General features: G+C 43.5%; 1 protein-coding gene across 2 annotated transcripts in view; it reads left to right on the top strand.

The window, feature by feature from the left end:
* The first annotated feature begins 331 nt into the window (after nt 1-331).
* Nucleotides 332-19,917, top strand: part of DAPP1 (dual adaptor of phosphotyrosine and 3-phosphoinositides 1) — a 36,068-nt gene continuing 16,482 nt past the window's right edge. For both annotated transcript variants that reach the window (XM_083571883.1, XM_083571882.1), the window contains exon 1: nt 332-633. In XM_083571883.1, the coding sequence (XP_083428009.1) occupies nt 533-633 (101 nt within the window). In that variant the 5' untranslated portion in view covers nt 332-532. The remainder of the gene's footprint in view (nt 634-19,917) is intronic.

Below are 19,917 nucleotides of genomic sequence, written 5' to 3'. Positions count from 1 at the left end.
ATTGCTTCACTGTGTGCACATATTATGATGTCAAACAAACAAACAAAATCCAGGCTGACATTTTACCTTCCAGGACTCTTCAATAGCAAAATCATACATGCAGGGAGGCACAAATGGTTATGCAAAGCGGCAAGTGTTCTCTTTCACACATGCATGTGCACAGACACAATCTTGGAGACAAATACTTGCTCAGGCAATGCTAGTTCCGTATATACACATTCCCAGCATTGTAGTGAGTGATGACAGCAGGAGAGGCGGAACAGCCCGGGCGGCATTCTCCGCCTGAACTGGAGAGGCAAGGGAGGGCACTTTGGTGTAAGCAGGGAGGGACTCATTTTTCACTTCCTCATTCACTCCAAGCAGCAGCAGAAACAGCTTGCTTGCATGCTTGCTTGCGTTGTAGAGATTTCCTGTTGTCCACAGAAGGGAGGCAGAAGCCGAAGCAAAAGGATGCCCATTTGTTCCCTGCCTCCCACCTCTTTCTTCCTCTGGCCAGTGGTACCCTGAAGAGGAGCCGCAACAGGTGCTACGGATGGGCATAGCCGAGATGGAAGAAAGGAGGATGAGCTGCCAGCAGGATCAGCGCCGCCACTTGGGGCACAGTGATGTAGAAGAGGAGCTTCAGAATCTAGGGTGAGAACAAGTAGCTGTGCATAATTCCAGCAGACAGAGGAACCCTCCATTCCCAGGGAAGCTCTGAGAAGGCTGAGAAAGCCTGCTGACATTATCAAGCTGATGTTATGACACCAGAGGTACCTTTCCTGCTGAACCTTGTCTGCTTTATTTCTTTAGTGCTAGCTCACATGATAACGTCGTGCAATAGGCTAGGCAGACAGGAACAGTTGTATTGCAAGCTGACACTCCTGTTTGCTCCCTTCCCTGCTTTTGGAAGTAAACAGGGCAGGTGTGTTTCTGTGCTGGGAGTTGAAGCTCTGAGCCTTGAATTTAAAAATGCATGAGTCTCTCAGCCTCACTACCCTCACAGAGTGTGTGTTGTGGGGGAGGAAGGGAAAGGAGATTGTTAGCCACTTTGAGACTCCTTAAGGGGAGTGAAAGGTGGAATATCAAGTCCAAACACCTCCTCTTCCTCCTCCTTCTTAATTGCGGGGCGATGGGTTCAAGCCCCCTGTTGGGCAAAAGATTCCTGCATTGCATGGGGTTGGACTAGATGACCCCAAGGTTCCTTCCAACTCTACAGTTCTATGAAAGGGCAAGGGATGAGAGAAAGTGTTCAGTTAGGGATACTTATTTACTTGAAACTCCTTCAAGAACCATCTTTTGCAGTGCAGGTTACTGTGCATTCAGCCTCAAAAGAAGTCCTTCAATTGTTCTTTAAATGAAATAATGCTGTGTCACTGGTTATCGGCAATATTGGAGCATTATCCAACAGGATAACACTCCTAGCATCCCATACTGCTTTCTCTCAGTGACAAAATATTCAGTCAGCCGGTTTAATTGTGTATTCAGCCTACAGACCAATTATATAAAGTATTCAGAGCTAAGCACACATGCTTCAGATAACATGACGAAACATTCTCGTTTGATGCTGCGAGAATGCAGTTTCTCTGCAAGAGATGTGCTACTTTATGAGAAAACTTTTGGATCTCCTTCAACAGCTGAGTAACAACCACTGTTTCCTATCTCCAGTCCATAGTTTGGGTTTCTGCTCTCCAGTCTCCCATGTGAATACTTATCTCCCATGAACACAGAGAGCAACTTTGTGCCATTTCTGGCTATTGGTCCATTTTGAGAAATATTGTTTACTCTGTCAACAGGTCTCCAGGTTTTTCATATTGCTGACTACCTGATTTATTTATTTTAACCAGAAATGTTAAGATCGAGTCTAGAACCTTCTGTATACAAAGCATGTAGTCTACCATCAAGCTATAGTCTATCCCCATGGTTGGCCATAACCACTGTTAATGTTACATTTGCATCTAGGATAACTATGGTTTGAGCTAACCAGGACTGCCTGCAGCAATTGTTTTCAAACCCACCTGAAATTCTATTTTCAATGTATAGTTAGGAGGCTATTGGTTTTAACCATGGTTTGCCTGATAGAGACAGAACACTAAACTATGGTTCTAGATAACGATGGAAGAGAAAGGGAAATCTGAGCACAAGAGCAGGGTAGGATGTGGTGTGAGCGTATGGAAGTTTGTGGCACACTCCTGTTCTCCAAACCATGGTAGGGATATGTGGACTCTCATTTTGAATTAAGTCATTCCTGTGTGACTGTAAATCACACCCCCCCCCCCCAATGTTCTGCAGTCTCTAAATGCCCTTAATACCAATTGCTGAGGGGCAACAGTGAGGGATAATAATAGACTGATTTTGTGGTCTTGTCATAGGACTAGCTCAGGGGTCGGCAAGGTTAATCTTGCCTGGGCCGGATCGGTCCCACGGAGATCCCTCCGTGGGCCAGACTGCGTGCCTGCCCACGATTTTGGGCATCTGTGCATGCATGGATGCGATTTCCGGTGCCGCGGAAGCAAGTCTCCATGCCAGTTTAGCGCAGCATGCGAGTGGGTGACTTAGTTCGGGGGTGGCTCATGGGCCAGTCAAACAACCTCCACAGGCCGCTCCCGGTCCATGGGTCTTAGAGAGCGAGTGTGGTGTAGTGGTTAAGAGCAGTAGACTTGTAATCTGGTGAACCGGGTTCGCTCCTCCACATGCAGCTGCTGGGTGACCTTGGGCTAGTCACACTTCTCTGAAGTCTCTCAGCCCCACTCACCTCACAGAGTGTTTGTTGTGGGGGAGGAAGGGAATGGAAAATGTTAGCCACTTTGAGACTCCTTCGGGTAGTGATAAAGCGGGATATCAAATCCAAACTCTCTTAGGTTGCTGACCCCTGGACTAGCTAGACCTTTGTTCTGATTCAGCAGCTGGGCTCTTCTTGTGTTTGCCTGGATTAATAAACCCCTAAAAAAGTGTAGCACTAACAGCTAAAGCCACACAAACAGTATCCCTAAAGGTGCGGTGTGTATGTGTGCTCTTCACCATCAGATCTACTTCCCTTGTGCTGATGTCCTGAGTCTTAAGTAAGTTACATTTGCCATGTAGCCAGCCGGAAAAATGTACAGGAGACACATTGTGCCTTGTAAAACTAAAATATAGTTCTCACTGAGATGCTAAACTGTCTCAGACATTAAGGTTTCTCTCTCTCTCTCTCTCTCTCTCTCTCTCTCTCTGCCATAAATGAGCATGTGATTATGTGATTTCTTGTGAAAAGAGAAAGGGAATAAAAGTCTGTGGGTCAGAAGTTCCTAAGATTCAGCAGTTATTCACGACACTTTTGGTTTTCTTTGAGCAACTGTGTGGGGGCAGGGGGCAGAGTCTGACGTTGGTTTTCCATGTTGAAAAACACAAGGTGGTTTCTCCCTGTACTATATTTTCAGTTGTATACCTACATAAAAGGTCACAGAGGGAGCTTCCAGGATACCTCATTCATCCTGATTTGTTTGCAAGGAGATTAGGCAACTTAATGAGATTAGGCTATTTAATAAGCATTCACCCTGATTTATTTGTGAGGTTTGATGTTGTGTCAAAACAAGTGTTATCTCCCACTTTCTAGTGCATTTCCCCATCCCTTCTTGCAAAAGGTCTGAGCTTTCGGGGAAGCAGATTTGTTGCACAAGATCTCCAGATCGTCTAAAACCGTGCAACCTGAAATAGTTGGTTTGTGATGGAATCCCACCTGTTAATACCAACAATCTGGAAGCGTCCAGAATTTAGAAGCGACAGACTATGTTTTATCTGAATAGCTCAATTGGTTAGAGCATGGTGCTGATAATGCCAAGGTTGCAGGTTCAATCCCCGTATGGGACAGCTGCATCTTCCTGCATTGTAGAGGGTTGGGCTAGATGATCCTCAGGGTCCCTTCCAACTCTACAGTTCTATGATCTTACTGCAACCCTGCTTCAGCTAATGGCAGACTGGCTTTATTACACAGTGTACCAAGAAAAAAGCACACCAAGAACTCAGGCCAATTAAGTTTCAATAGTGGGAGTGGTCCCTACTCGCAAATCAATAGTCAATTGTAATAAAAACTAATCCATTCAAAAGTATGTATTCTGACAAGGATTACAAACTCAAACAGAGATTACAGACTCAAACTCATAAGGATATATATATCCAATTACGGATCAGAAACCAAGACAGGGCTCTGTTTGGATGTAATCACCATCATCTAATTTTTAAAGGGTTGTGTAAGTTTGAAGAATTCATATAAATATATCCTGTTATTTTCTACGTTTCCCAGAGATAACAACTACGTGTGGGTAGATCAACATGTATCTTGAGCTTTTCTATGCGTTTTCAATTTGGAGTTCTATTTTTCTGGAGGAACAAAGTTAACAAGGAAATACTATGGGAATGTGGAGTTGTAAAAGCCAGAGAGATATAAAAGCTGTATTTAAGTGATCTTAGGAATGAAGAGGGAGTTACTATATAATTAGGCATTTATGAGTCTGGGCACTTGTGTATTCTGAGAGAGCATTTTATTTATGCTTTTATTTCTCATAGAAGGATTGAACATGTTTGTGTGGGGAAAGCTTTTAAGGAGATGTCATGTAAACAAGCAAATAATGGTAATGTAATTAAACATCATAGGTATTTGCTTGTGTAAAGCCACCGGTCATTGTTGTCTTGGGGCACTTGTAAGTAATTTGGAAAACAGAAATTCCCAACACCTTCTCATAAAAGGCAATAGAAACAGAAGTCTTAGGACACCTTAATGACTAAAAAGACTTGGGCTCTAATCCACAGACATTTACACAACAATAAATCCATCAGTCTTGAAGGTGTCACACAGAATTCTTTGTGAGAGTGTTCACCTCCTGTGGTATGCGTACCATCTTCACAGGGTCAACTTAAATGGTTCATAGAAACAAATATCTTTAAACAGCTCACAAGCTGTTAAGAGGATTTCATGCATTCAGTGTAAGGAATCTCAGGATAAAGATTAGGGCTCAATCAAGACCAGGGTTTTTTTCTAGGTGGATTGCATTATCACCAATTATTGCTGCTGTAGGCAGTTACTGTGCTTAGCTTTGCATAGAAATGTCCCAGGCTGTATTTTTTTGGGCTTCTGGCCTCACTGTTTAGACTTCTTTTATATCCATGGGTGCATGGCACAATTGCTTTTGGACACAAATGTTCATTAGTTTGCTAAGCTGAATTGAAAGTGGCTATTCTGTTGTTTCTAAAATGAGGAAATCTTTAAAATCTTCTTAGAAACTGCAGTGACATCATATTGGCCTCAGTGACTTTTCTGTAGAACAGCAAGTATCTCTTGATAATGCTTTAACTGAGGGTTGATCTCTACAGCTGCTTTTGGACTGAACTTCCCATCTATGCTGACTTCTGTTTCTTTTTGGTCAGCGGGTAGAAATGGCAGAACTGACCAAATGAGGAAACACTAAACATATTGAGCTCCAAGTTGGGTACAAGATTCCGGCGTTGCAGGAGATTGGACTAGATGGCCCTCGTGGTCCCTTCCAACCCTACAATTCTATGAAACTTTGGTGACAATCATCTTCCTGGTCTCAGCAATTTTCCTGTGAAGTAGCAGATAGCCATTTGGAGCTTAATTTTCCATCTATGGTTATATTTTGTTAATTTGGTCTGTTGAATTGACCATCCTCCACAGATTAAGATTCTGGTTTTAAAAAATATTATCCACTAAATCAACAACTAGAATCATACCAGACAAGCGCTCACATGCTAGCCTTGCCACCCCATCATTCATTAACTGATGTATGTATAGAACACTTTTGACTGCAATTTACATCATAAAATATACAGTGGTACCTCGGGTTACATATGCTTCAGGTTACATATGCTTCAGGTTACAGACTCTGCTAACCCAGAAATAGTGTTTCAGGTTAAGAACCTTGCTTCAGGATAAGAACAGAAATCGTGCTCCGGCGGCACGGCAGCAGCAGGAGGCCCCATTCGCTAAAGTGGTGCTTCAGGTTAAGAACAGTTTCAGGTTAAGTACGGACCTCCGGAATGAATTAAGTACTTAACCTGAGGTACCACTGTACTTCAAGACCCCTGCTGCCCTCTCTTCTTAGGGTCTTATATCTTTAAACCACACGTTGATTAGGCAGCCCTTCAAAGAGAGGACACCTTCAAATGAGGGATTTTCCTCTGTAAAGTAGAATACATGGTTACCTTAACAGTCATGCACAATGTGAGAGTAGCATGCAGGGGTGAAAACAGGCACATTTTGACTGGTAATCGTGTGTGTGTGTGTGTTTATATACACATGCATACATTGCCAGGAAAGGTCATGAGTAAAATATATCTAAACATACTCTGATTTTATGGTTATCAGATTGGGATTTCTGAACCAGAAGAGGTACACAGCATTGCTAGAAAAGGAGATGAAACTGAATTGGCTTAAGGCACCATCGTGTTTGATGAGACCTGAGAGGTATGTGTGAAAGAGATGTTGGCCAATATTCAGAGGCAACTCATGCAATCCAGAGAAGTGCTAGGGAACAACCACAAACACGTTATTTCACAAGTCAGTTTCAACAGCACATGTAAACACTGCGAATGAGTCATAGATGGTCTTAGCAATATGTTCAGAGACAAGCAATAATTTTAAGTGTGCCATGTTACTTCCATGTAATTAGTGGCACTATGCCAAGTCTTGTACATGAGGCTTTGCTCTGTGACTGACTCTCAGAAACTGTCAATGTGGAGGGTTCTCTAAGGTCAGCGTTTGTCTCTGGTATCATATGTAATGAAGAGACTTGATGGAGTCTGGTGATATGCCTACCCTCAATCAATTACTTCTCTTGCCATTGCACCATCCAACTAGATCAGGGGTCCCCAAACTGTGCTCCATGGACCATCAGTGAACTTAATTCAGGTGGTCCATGGCATGTCTGTGGATTTATGGTTGAAGATGGGAGACAGCACATCAATTGCATTGAATAGTCATGTTGATTTTTTAATTTCATTTTAATTGCTTCTCATTTTTTGTTGTAATGTGTTGCATTACAATCTGAATCTCATGAAATTGCAATTGCTGCAACAAGCAGGAAAAAAGCATTAAGTTGTCCACCATTATTTTCCATTAGCCCATGGCAGGGGGAAGTTTGGGAACCACTGAAATGGACCATAAGAAATGGTTCACCTCAACACCATATATTTATCACCTAGGTAAAGGTAAAGGACACCTGGACGATTAAGTCCAGTCAAAGGCAACTATGGGGTTGTGGCGCTCATCTCGCTTTCAGGCCAAGGGAGCCGGTGTTTATCCATAGACAGCTTTCTGGGTCATGTGGCCAGCATGATTAAACTGCTTCTGGTGCAATGGAACACTGTGACTAAAGCCAGAGCGCACAGAAATGCTGTTTACCTTCCCACCCCAGCAGTACCTATTTATCTACTTACAGTGGTATGCTTTCGAACTGCTAGGTTGGCAGGAGCTGGGACAGAGCAACAGGAGCTCACTCTGTTGTGGGGATTTGAACTGGCAACCTTCCAATTGGTAAGCCCAGGAGGCTCAGTGGTTTCGACCACAGCGCCATCCAAGCTAACTTTTTTTGAATGAACCGCAGAAATCTGGCTGTTCAAACTATGATGGTTGCAAAATCTAACATGCACATGTCTCCTCTAAATACAATTAAATTCCACAGAATATCAGGGCAAGGCTATATCCAAATCTAGATCTGGAAGCGTGTTTTCCAGTTCAGGGTCCCTGATTTTGGGGGCTAAACTCTGGTATGCAGAAAGTACTCTTTGGTGAGGCCTTCTCCTCTTGCCTAGTCAACAATCTAGAAGCTTCAAAATACCTGCCATCTGCAGGGAAGATGTTGAGTGTCTTATTTCTGTCTACACTTCAGAAGGGATCTAAGGCTTGAACCCACAAACCGTCAACTTAAAGCAATGACTCCCCCAAAGAATTCTAAGAACTGTAGTTCACCCCTCACACAGTTCCAGTTCCTAGCAACCTTAATAAACACTTCCCAATATTCTTCGGGAGAAGTCATGCGCTTTAAATGGATGTGACCACAGCCTCTGGTAGCTCATTAGGACCAGCCTCAAACTACAGACTTTCTGATTTAAGCCCTGGAGTCCCTGCCACAAGGACCCCAAGATTCTCCAGGATTGCCCCATCTCTCCTGGTCAAAAATGATCACGCAATTTCAGTGATGTGGGTTTAGCCACTTCCGCCCTACAGAGGAGGTGGGGTTGCAGGCGTCACGGCCCCAACATGCGCAATTGGGGGAATCCCCGGGCTGCGTCACCCCCTGGCCGGCCAATCAGCCGGCTCTGGGGGCGTGGTCTGCCTTATTTAATGCGGGGCAGCCGGGGATCTCCCTCTTTTGCCACCTCCAGCTGTTCCTGTTTCCACCCTCCCGCCCTTTAAGGTTTTCGTTCCTTGACCTTACTATGGACCTTCGTTGGTCGCCATTGAGGGGCCTGGTAGGAATTTTTCCACTTGGCAAATTGGCACCGGCCACTTGGTTTTCGCCTACCTCGTAGCAAATCATCACAACTTTCTTGGTATTGGCGGTTAGGCATTGGTATTGGTATTGTTATGTAGATGGAAGAAGGGAGGAAGTGCCATCACCTGCCCCACATATTGAAGGGTAGCCTGATAAAGGATTTCAGGGGGCGTGGCCCTGTCCGAAGCCTATGGAGGTGAGGGCCTAAGGCACGCCCCCGAGCGGTGACCCCGGGGAGTTCCTAGTTGATGTGCATCAGCAGGACTCCCCCTACTGGTGGTTAACCCTTCCCGGACTTCTAGCGGACAGGCTGAAGCCGGATATAGTCGGTTAGGACCAATGCCTAAGCCCAGTGGCGTAGCGTGGGTTGTCAGCACCCAGGGCAAGGCAAGTAATTTGCGCCCCCTAACCCATGGATTTGCGCCCCCTGACCCATGGATTTGCGCCCCCTAACCCTAACCCCCAGATGTTGCGCCCGGTGCGGCCGGCCCCCCTGCACCCCCCATGCTACACCACTGCCTAAGCCAATACCGCTCATCACCTGTAACCAATAAAGTTGTGGCCTTATTTAGCCCATTAACCTTAATAATTGTGTCATGAGTCTTTATTTCCACGGGGGGGGGGGGGACGACTCGCCATGCAACCTGGGAAACAGGCTAATTTGCATCGGAAAGTGTTCTGTTTGCACTGGGAAAATTTTCTAATGCCCTAAAGGGTGACCTAGCTTGACGTGCTTTTACTTGTATTCAGCAAACAAAGCAAAAAACCTGGAAGCTGCCAAGCTTGCCTAATAGCGTATCTGCAGTTGGCATCCATTCGTTGTTACCAATAAACTTATGCAATGGAAAAATTTCCATGGGGAACATAGAATGCTTGGGGAAAGGGGAATCCTTTAAGTTTTCCCCACACAACATCACAACTTGTGCAGAGGGGTAGAGTACAAGCTTTACTTCCAGAATGTCCCTGGCATCTCCAGTTTAAAAGATCAGGTTTAGGAAATACCTGCCCAAAGATCTGGAGTCATCAGTGACAGGTAATACTTGGCTAGGTGGAGTACAATTCTGACCTGGTATATATAGGCCTTGTCCATGACAGAATGGCCATAGAACACATACGTTGCATGCAGAAGATCTGTTTCAGTCTACAGTAGCTGATTGTGGATGTTCCCAGTTGGAAACTCGAGAGAGCCACTGCCATATAGACCGTGCAGAGCTGCATGGACCAATGATCTGACTCTGTATGAGGCAGCTTTCTATGTTCCCATCTTCCATGTTCTATGCTGGTATTTTAGAACAGCTCTGTTGACACACAATTTCTATTTTGAACCTCTTCTTCCAGGCGTTTTCCTTCTAAAGGGGTAAAGTGGCTCACTTTCCTAACAACCTCAATTCTACACCCACACTTACTGCATTCTTCAGTCAGATGCCTGATGTAACTTACTGGGATCAGTGTAAGTTGATGTGACCTGATCCCAATAAGTTGCATCAGACCCCTCATTGGTCTTCCTTTTGAAGCTGCAAATAGGCTTAGCGAAGTTGCCAAGTGCAATTAAACACTGTATTGCTGAATGCATTTTTTGGCTGATTTGTACTGGGAAGAAGGATGACCTTAGTTTTATCAGAATAGCTGTCCAGAGAGAACTGGCCAATTCTGCTCCTGTCTTCCCTTTGTTGAATTTTGTTTTGGGTTATGCATACCTGTTTGTCTAATTTGTACATAGTTACTGTGTGAAAGCAGGTGATAATTTTGGCCTCGGCAGCTCCCTATTTGCATGCCCTCTCCAAAGGAGCTGGATAGATTTAAATGCATGTGCCAGTTTGTATAAGGTTGTGATCCAATGCACATACTCGGGTGTATGTCCCACATGTATAGTCTCAGGTGTTCACTCTGCTGGCAATGTTCCTGACAATGCACGTTTATTCAGTGCAAAGCTCCACTGTGTTCACTGATGCTTAAAGGTAAAGGGACCCCTGACCATTAGGTCCAGTCGTGACCGACTCTAGGGTTGCTTTATTGCCCGAGGGAGCCGGTGTATAGCTTGCGGGTCATGTGGCCAGAATGACTAAGCCGCTTCTGGCGAACCAGAGCAGCGCACGGAAACGCCATTTACCTTCCCGCTGGAGTGGTACCTATTTATCTACTTGCACTTTGACATGCTTTCGAACTGTTAGGTTGGCAGGAGCAGGGACCGAGCAATAGGAGCTCACCCCATCACGGGGATTCGAACCGCTGACCTGAGCGGTGTAACGGCTAAAATCTGGGTGCGGGGCTACTCTGCCACCCAGCTCATCGGACTAAGTCCGTGGGTCCCTGCGGAAGAAAATGAGCTCAGCCGGACAGGAGCAAATTGCAGAAGATCCAAGTTTATTGCGCAACAGGTTCAAGGCAAGATTGAACAGCGAGAAAGGGGTGACATGAACTTTTGAAACTCCCCCCATGTCCCAGAATACAGTGCAAAACACATCCCAGTTACATCATGAATACATTAAGGAAAGGTTGGGTTACACAGATTACATCATGAATACATTAAGGAGAGGTTGGGTTACACCGGATTAACATATGGAGGAGGGAGGGGGGAATATGCAGAGCTGGAGATATGCGCAGATAAGCACATCCTGAGTGCCGGTGATGAGAAGACAATGGTCCATGTATGCATAGTCTGCCACCTGGCATTGCCCGGAGGAAAGGCTTGGCAGAGTGATTTGACAGGATTAGGGTCTTGACACCTTGCTTGAGGGATTCTGGAGGACAGGGGAGGTGTGATGGAGTCCTAGAGAAATTGAGCAAATTGGCACGTTGATTTTCTATGAATTTTATAAATTTTAGTCCCTTTTGACATTGACAATTGGAAATAAATTGATATATTGTAGCGAAGAAGAAGGTGAAGAAGACATGCCCCCCCCCTTTCCGTAACAGTCCCCCATTCGGAGATAGATTTGCATTAAAGTTCTGTAAGAACTTGCAAATCTTTTCTCCGCACCCTAAATCTCGGTGAAGGTAGGGGTGCCCTGTGAGTGGGAATAGACTTTAATGGAAAAGGAGGTGGGTTGAGCAGGGCAGCAAAGGAGGGAGCAACACGGACCAATACAATAATGTACGTGTATGTTATATAGATATGCACTAATAACTTGGTATCCACCGTACTAGATGTGTGGGTTTGTGCAAACCTGAAGGGGACTTGCAAGCCATGCCTCTTAAGGTCATTTGCAAGTATAGTAGTGCAGATAGCTGGATATAGGATATCACATAAAAGAACACCTGTTGTATTTTGTTCAATAGTGGTCTATGCTTTACATTTAGCAGGTGCGAAGGTAGCTCTTCTGTGGTCTCACACCGGCATGGTGTCATAGTAGTGGCAATCCCTGGTGAATCCACTTAGGGCTTTCATATTAACCATGTTGCCTGGCACTCACCCCAGCTGGCACAGGTTTGGGCACGTCATGAGGGAAATGTCCTTGCCTTGGCCATTCTATGGGATTTTATTATTATAGGCTCTGGTCTTGCAGTCATGGGAAGTTGCTCACTTGCACTTTAAGGACCAAAAAGCTAATTGCAGCCTGGATACACTTGCCCAATTCAAAATGAGTCCAATTTGAATTTATCTTGCCCCATGGTTCCCAACTTCTCAAACCAATCTGTTAAAATAAAACCATTCTTAGAGGGCATTTGTCCAAATAAGTCAATTTAACTCTATAAGGGATTATTCCTGCTAAACCAAAGCATATGCACTTTCATGAAGCTCCTCCTTGGTAAAGTGAGTTTTAGCACATTTTAAAATGGGTAGGGAAGTTGGCAGAGTGCCAGGTGAAACAACTAAATGTGGTTATAAATTTATCTAGTTCTAAACATTGGACTACATAATAGCCTGGTCTGTTAAAAGCATAAAATGTATGAGAATCCTCCACTGGGTTGTAAGGAATAAGACATTAAACACACAAAAATAGCCACAAAATAGCCCCCCCCCCATTTGTGGAAATAACACACTGTCAGACACATTTCAACATTCCTACATAATAACACATAATACAAAACAAACTAATTAAGTATCAGTTGCATATCTTGAGACAATTGTGATATTTTATGTATGTATCTTTTGAATCCTGGAGCACAGTCTTGAGGTTCAAAAGTGAGAAGATGTCCTTACAATTCTACTCCACCCCCCTTTGAAAGGAATTGCTGTGGCCACTTTGAAAACTTTGGTGTCTGTTGTTGTTGCTGCAGGTCTTGTGGTGGCGAAGCTTTTCATTGGATCTGTAGTAACACATTTGTAGAAGTGATATCCTGTAGGGGGCAGGGTTTTGGGGACTTAAAAAGAGAACTGTAAAAAATACAAGGTTAAAATAATAATAAAACACACACACACACACACAATGACCTATGAGGAACCATAAATAAATGCTAAGACACACAATTTTAAGAAATCTGAAATAACAATGAAAATAAAAGAGTGTTTCTTGATGTGACAATATCGGCTAGGATGTTAATAGCAAAATACTGGGAAATGACTTAATACCAAGAAAATGAATGGCAATTTAAAGTTGTGTAAGTACCTTGAACTAGCCAAAATGACAGAATTAATAAGAAATGCTCAGGCAAAAGGTAAACAAATACCATTCCACAAACAATGTTTGGTTGTGCTTCAATTAATTTCATAGACATAAATAAATGAAAACAGATTACTTGTAACTTAAAGTGTCAAAGCCGCAAAGAGATGGAAGTCACTAATATAGCAGGGATTCAGACTTGTTTCACAGAACAGAAAGAAAGTTGCTGTGGGAGAAAAGAAGGGACAAACACTTTGTTATCGGGGTCCACATATCCTGTTAAAGGGAAAATTATTTCATGTGAGAAGCCTGTCAGGAAATATTTACCTGTGAAAAGAATTTGGCATGTTAAGATTTGAAACTTGGCAACCTCCTGACTTTGACGGTCCAGTACTTAACTCTTTTGTCTTACGTAGCCCCTGGAGCAAAGGACACATTAAGGGTGATTTCCCTCAATGGTTCCAAGTTTTACATAAGGAAATTTGGATAAGTTTCTCCCTGCAGCCCAAGCTCTCCAAACCTCCTCTCCCCTTCCTCTCTCTCTCTTTTTCTTTTCCCTTTTTTTTTTAGCTGATCTAGCCTCTGTGCATGTGCAGAGTTCATGTCTCAGCAAACCTTTTATACTATTGAAAATGTTGAATATTTTGGCTAAATTACCATTTGAATAAAGGAAATGAAGGGTAAGGAGTAGATTTTTAAAAATAGGGTTAGATTTAAAACAAAACAAGAAACTCCGCAATTCAAGCATTTACCAAAGTTAGAAATTTTCTAAGGGATCATATTTCCTTCCTTTATTTACAGGAAAGGGCTATCATTTTGTGTGATTTCCCTCTGGTCATTCGCGGAACAATGCCACGCCCTTATATATGGGGGAAAATGGCCAGAGAGTCAGAATTCATAGGATTTTTATTTTTTTTTTAACATTTCAGCCTTACCATTTGCAGACAAAAAAATTTTTCCTGCCCTTTATTTACAGGATTGGTCAAGGCCCATATGTATTTGTATGTGCTTAAACTTTGAATTGATTTTGAAGTCTGATTTTTAAATAGTAGACAAAATGATAAACACTGTAATCACTCAAATGCTTGATATTACCAGTTGTGCTTCAAAACATCACAGCTTCACCTCTCACCTTTTAAAACTAAAGAGCAAAGCTAGGCTGAATTTCAACTCCATCACCACACCAGAATTTAAGAATTACCCTCCAATGCTTGCGGACACATGTCCTTCCACACAGCCACAAATTGGGAGAGTTGAAAGGGACCCTGGGGTCATCTAGTCCAACCCTCCAAAATATAGGATTCACAGCAAGATTTCACAGCAAGATTTGTATTACCAAAGAGACACACACATACTTATGTACACAGGCACTACTGGGGAAGAGAGCACAATCAATGCTCCTATCATGTACTAAGGAAGATAGATAGGGAGAGGATCTTTTATTAAGCATAATTAAAACAGCCATAGATTTGATCTAACGGGAATACAAAAGTGAACAATTTTTCCTGAACTTGCAGAGGAATAGTAAGCCTAATTTAGATTATTATTATTATTACTACTACTATTATTTTTAATAACTACACATAGGAAAGTGAGATGCAGGGTACCTTAGGAAAGATTGCTCCCCCCTCTTTGCAGTTTCCCTTAAAGGAAGCTTACTCGGGAGTAAATTTACCTGGCACAGAAGTAAGAAGGGAGGGGAAAAAAAAAACTGAAAGAGACAGAATGAAACGGGGGGGGGGGGCATTTTCTGAGAAAAGAGGCCAGGAAGTCTTATAGAGACTGATATCAGGAGCCTTACAATAACTCTTCTGTCCAACCAAATCAAAGTTAAAACTGGACTCACATATTTTCTTAGAAGGAACACCATACTTTCATAGGCATATGCTTAGTGAAATACATACGCTGCATTTTAGCTAGAGAGAGCAATTGTGCTCAACTAGGCTTTTGCAGCAGAAACATTAGTTTCTTCACAGCACATTTCAAAATACTGGAAAAAGGACTGGAACACGGATGTAGAATCACAAACTCAACATAACATTATCTACCATCAGCTTAAAATCATACCCTCACTTAAGCTACTCGGAGGAAGACTCTTTGGAGCCTCTCTCAAATAACAAACATTTGCACCCTTCATTCTCATTTTGTTTTTGTTCTTTTCTGTTTTAAGATTGATAAGGTCCAGCATGGCTTCCCTAGATTTAAATTTTGAAGCAAGCTTGTAGTTTAAACTATGCACACTTAAGAAAGGCAGTCTGTCAGAGACAGAAGGAACAGACAACACACATAACAGACAACATGTAAACATACATATTAACAGACAACACACATAACAGACAACATGTAAACATATATATTCTCATTCTTTAGTTGGTTATCGCAAGGAGTTGGGCCGCTTCCTTTGGCTTCATTAAGTGAAATTAGTAGGAAGGTCCCACATGGTTTTATGAGCTTCCTTGCCTCTTCAAACACACCACCAGTTAATCAAACTGGCAGGGCTCACAACGCTTGGTTGACTGGGTACCCCTTTATATATGCATGCATTGCTGTTGTTGCTTTTTTTTCTTTTTTGGGGGGGGGGGTGTCTGGGATAGAGAAGGGAGAAAGAGAGAGGTTGATTAGGATTTGGGTAACTTGTACAGGGGGCTATTTAGGGTTTTCCTTTTCCTTGTTGCTTGGCAACTTCCTAACAGGGTTTCCTTTTAGAGAGCTCTTCTACCTAATTCCTTATTTCTTCCTTTCTCACTTATTTTCTTCCTTCCTTACTTATCTATTTCCTGGGGTTTTCCTTTCCACTCTGCCAAATCCCGCCCAATTCCTCTTGAGCTATCCCTCCTGGCAACCTCCTACCTATCGTCACAATCTCAGGAAAAGGGGCCCTACTGAACGCCCGCGCCGTGCGGTGCCAGATTGGGTGATCCCTGGATAGAGTTTTGAACCGAAAATCCCCCTTGCTTTTGGAAGCGGGCTCACGCACGATACACGTGTTACGTGGCACCGACCAGTGCGGCTGGGATTGAGACAGAAAGCAAGACCCCTTCCTGCCCCCTCCGTAAGGGCGCTCGGGAAGTTCGGAAGAAGAACTCCAGCCCCTTGCTTTCAACTGAGATGCCCGTTGCAGAGAGTCGGCTGTCTTTCCAAGCCGGGTCTCTCCGTCTTACTTTCGGACTCTCAATTGGTGCGGCTGACTGGAGGGTTTGAGAGGAGAAAGAGATAGAGCTCAGAACCCCCCTTTTGGGTCGAGCAGCAGTCCACGGTCTCTCTCACCAATTGGACCAAGAGACAGGCGAGAAGGAGCGATAGAGAGGAGGGCAGAGAATTCAGTTGCCAGGAGATTCCACCCCCTTCCCACCAGTGCACTGGGTTTTTTCCTTTTCCTTATACTCACGTGTCTCCTATGATGATCCCGGGATCGACGAATAAGCCGGCTGGATCCCTCTTTGCTCCCCGGCTGAACTCCTGGGGCTTTTGATTACCGCCCGGAGGATGGCCGAGGGTCCAAAGGATCTTCCCAGGCAAAATGGCCCGGTGCCGGCTGAAGATTTCGGGGCCCCCGGTCAGCAACGCGGGAGAACCGCATGCCCCACGTTGGGCGCCAACTGTAACGGCTAAAATCTGGGTGCGGGGCTACTCTGCCACCCAGCTCATCGGACTAAGTCCGTGGGTCCCTGCGGAAGAAAATGAGCTCAGCCGGACAGGAGCAAATTGCAGAAGATCCAAGTTTATTGCGCAACAGGTTCAAGGCAAGATTGAACAGCGAGAAAGGGGTGACATGAACTTTTGAAACTCCCCCCATGTCCCAGAATACAGTGCAAAACACATCCCAGTTACATCATGAATACATTAAGGAAAGGTTGGGTTACACAGATTACATCATGAATACATTAAGGAGAGGTTGGGTTACACCGGATTAACATATGGAGGAGGGAGGGGGGAATATGCAGAGCTGGAGATATGCGCAGATAAGCACATCCTGAGTGCCGGTGATGAGAAGACAATGGTCCATGTATGCATAGTCTGCCACCTGGCATTGCCCGGAGGAAAGGCTTGGCAGAGTGATTTGACAGGATTAGGGTCTTGACACCTTGCTTGAGGGATTCTGGAGGACAGGGGAGGTGTGATGGAGTCCTAGAGAAATTGAGCAAATTGGCACGTTGATTTTCTATGAATTTTATAAATTTTAGTCCCTTTTGACATTGACAATTGGAAATAAATTGATATATTGTAGCGAAGAAGAAGGTGAAGAAGACATGCCCCCCCCCTTTCCGTAACAGCGGCAAGTCCTAGGCTTTGTGGTTTAACCCACAGCGCCATCTGCATCCCTCTCACTGATGCTTACCCCCACATAAATATGCTTAGGACTGCAACATTATATGTTTTGGGCACTTGTTTTTGCCAGAATGTGTTGTCCCTTTGCATTTCCTACAGGGTGAATTTGATTTAAATCAAATCGAATTAAATCATGATTTAAATCACAAGTCAGTAAGACTTGATTTAAATCATTATTATTTTTTTACAGAAAGACTCATTCTTGCTGGTATAATTTTAATATTTACAACCAGAGGAAGGTTTCATTTTTGGAATAAATATTCAGTGTAGTTTTTACAGTTATATCAAAAATTACTGATTTGGTTATACTATTAGAAATACATAGACAGATAATTATGAAATTATTGTGAGGTTTAAAAAGTTAACTGTTAATATGTGGACAACTTTTCTGCTGTACTTTACTGGAAGGAGAAAAACAATCATTTCCTTAATAACAATTTAAACTATTTATTTAACTAATGCAGTAACATTATAGCATATGTATCCATGTTTGTTAACTGATGTGGTTAAACGCTGCTGTTGTTTTAAAAACCTTAGACTGAGTTTTAGCACACATGAAAAACTTAAAACAATTCCTTATTTACTGATGAATAGTTTTTGGACTATAATGTAACTTAAATAGAAACCTATCTTTAGAAATATTTTTCCTCCAAAAGCATTTTATTTTAAAAATCTAATTTAAATAAAAAAACCCCAATTTTATTTATTTATTTAATCATTTATTTTTTTCCACCTTGATTTCCTACCTTCCCCACTATTTCTGATCATCCTCATCCTGTTATCAGATCATTGCACAACTGCCCTTGGACTGCTTCTCATTCTGGAAATTTGTTAACTAGCTCACAACATGTGTTAAGGATGGCCCTGTGATCTCCAGACCAAAGAGATAAATAAGTAACTATACAACCTTTAGAAGACATCTGAAGGTAGTCCTGTATCGGGAAGTTTTTTTATGTTTAATGTTTCATTATGTTTTTATATATGCTGGAAGCTGCCCAGAGTGGCTGGGGTAACCCAGTCAGATGGGCGGGGTACAAATAAAATGATTATTATTATTATAGTGAAACCTCGGTTTTCCAACGTCTCTGCAGTGGTGGAGGAACCCTCTCCGGCACCAGGGGCGGGGCGAACCGCCTGGTGGCACACGTGCGACATCTGTACTGACTGCACACACGCAGCATCCCATACAGAGTGCGCATGCGCGGCAGCCTGCACACTCCGTATGGGATGCCACTCGTGCGCGCTGTCTGTACAGGCTGCCACTTGCACGGAAACCTTAAGGGATGCCACATGGGCGTGTACATGTATGGCATCCTGTACAGAGTGCACATGTATGGCAGCCTGTATGGTCGCCCGTATGGACAGCGCGCGAGCGGCGCCCATACTGACTGCGTGCGCCCTCGGCTGCTCTACAGCTGGGGGGAGGCAGGGGCCATCTTGTCACACACCCACAAGTTGTACCTGGGGTGGCACACCCCCTCCGCCCCCCACTTTGTATGCCCCTGCGCCTCCATAGTCTAACGTTTTGGCTTTCGAACGCCGAAAACCTGGAACTAACTGTTTCGGTTTTCGAACAATTTTCGGAAGCCGAATGTGCCACGCGACTTTCATTTTGAGTTTTCCTATTGTACTGAGGCTTCCGCTTTCAATTTTCGGTTTTCAAACATTTCGGAAGTAGAACGGTTTTCAGGAACTGATTACGTTCGAAAACTGAGGTTCCACTATAGTTTCTTTCTGCGGGGTCTGTGTAGGTGCTTGTCGGAGTAGCTTCTAATCTTAGCATTTGTTGCTTGCTAGAATTTTCATTTCATTTATTAGATTTATTAGTCACCCAAAGGTCTCCAGGTGACTTAGAGAGAAAAATATATATACAATACATATTACCATAGCGGAAAAAGTGTGGGGCGGAATCATATAATACATTAAGATTTCATATGTTGTTGTTTAGTCGTTTAGTCGTGACCCCATGGACCAGAGCATGCCAGGCACTCCTGTCTTCCACTGCCTCCCACAGTTTGGTCAAACTCATGCTGGTAGCTTCGAGAACACTGTCCAACCATCTCGTCCTCTGTCGTCCCCTTCTCCTTGTGCCCTCCATCTTTCCCAACATCAGGGTCTTTTCCAGGGAGTCTTCTCTTCTCATGAGGTGGCCAAAATATTGGAGCCTCAGCTTTACGATCTGTCCTTCCAGTGAGTACTCAGGGCTAATTTCCTTAAGAATGGATGTGTTTGATCTTCTTGCAGTCCATGGGACTCTCATATAACATCCATTAAATAAAGCATATAGTGATACCTTGGTTTACAACCATAATCCGTTCCGGAGGTCCGTTTGTAAACCAAAACAGGTTGTAACCCAAGGCGTGCTTTCACCAATGGGGCCTCCAAAAAATTTTGGTTCGTAATCCAAAAAAAGAAGAAGGTTGTAATCCAAAAAAAGGTTGCAAACCAGGACACACACTTCCAGGTTTACCGTGTTTGTAATCCAAAACGTATGCAAACCAAGACGTATGCAAACCAAGGTACCACTGTACTCTAATAATAAACAAAGCAATACTCAGGCGCACTAATGAACAAAT

Source organism: Podarcis filfolensis (genome assembly GCF_964270895.1).
Source record: "Podarcis filfolensis genome assembly, chromosome: 9".
Lineage (NCBI taxonomy): Eukaryota > Metazoa > Chordata > Lepidosauria > Squamata > Lacertidae > Podarcis > Podarcis filfolensis.
The sequence above is the reverse complement of the archived record's forward strand: the minus strand, read 5'-3'. Positions and strand labels throughout refer to the sequence as shown.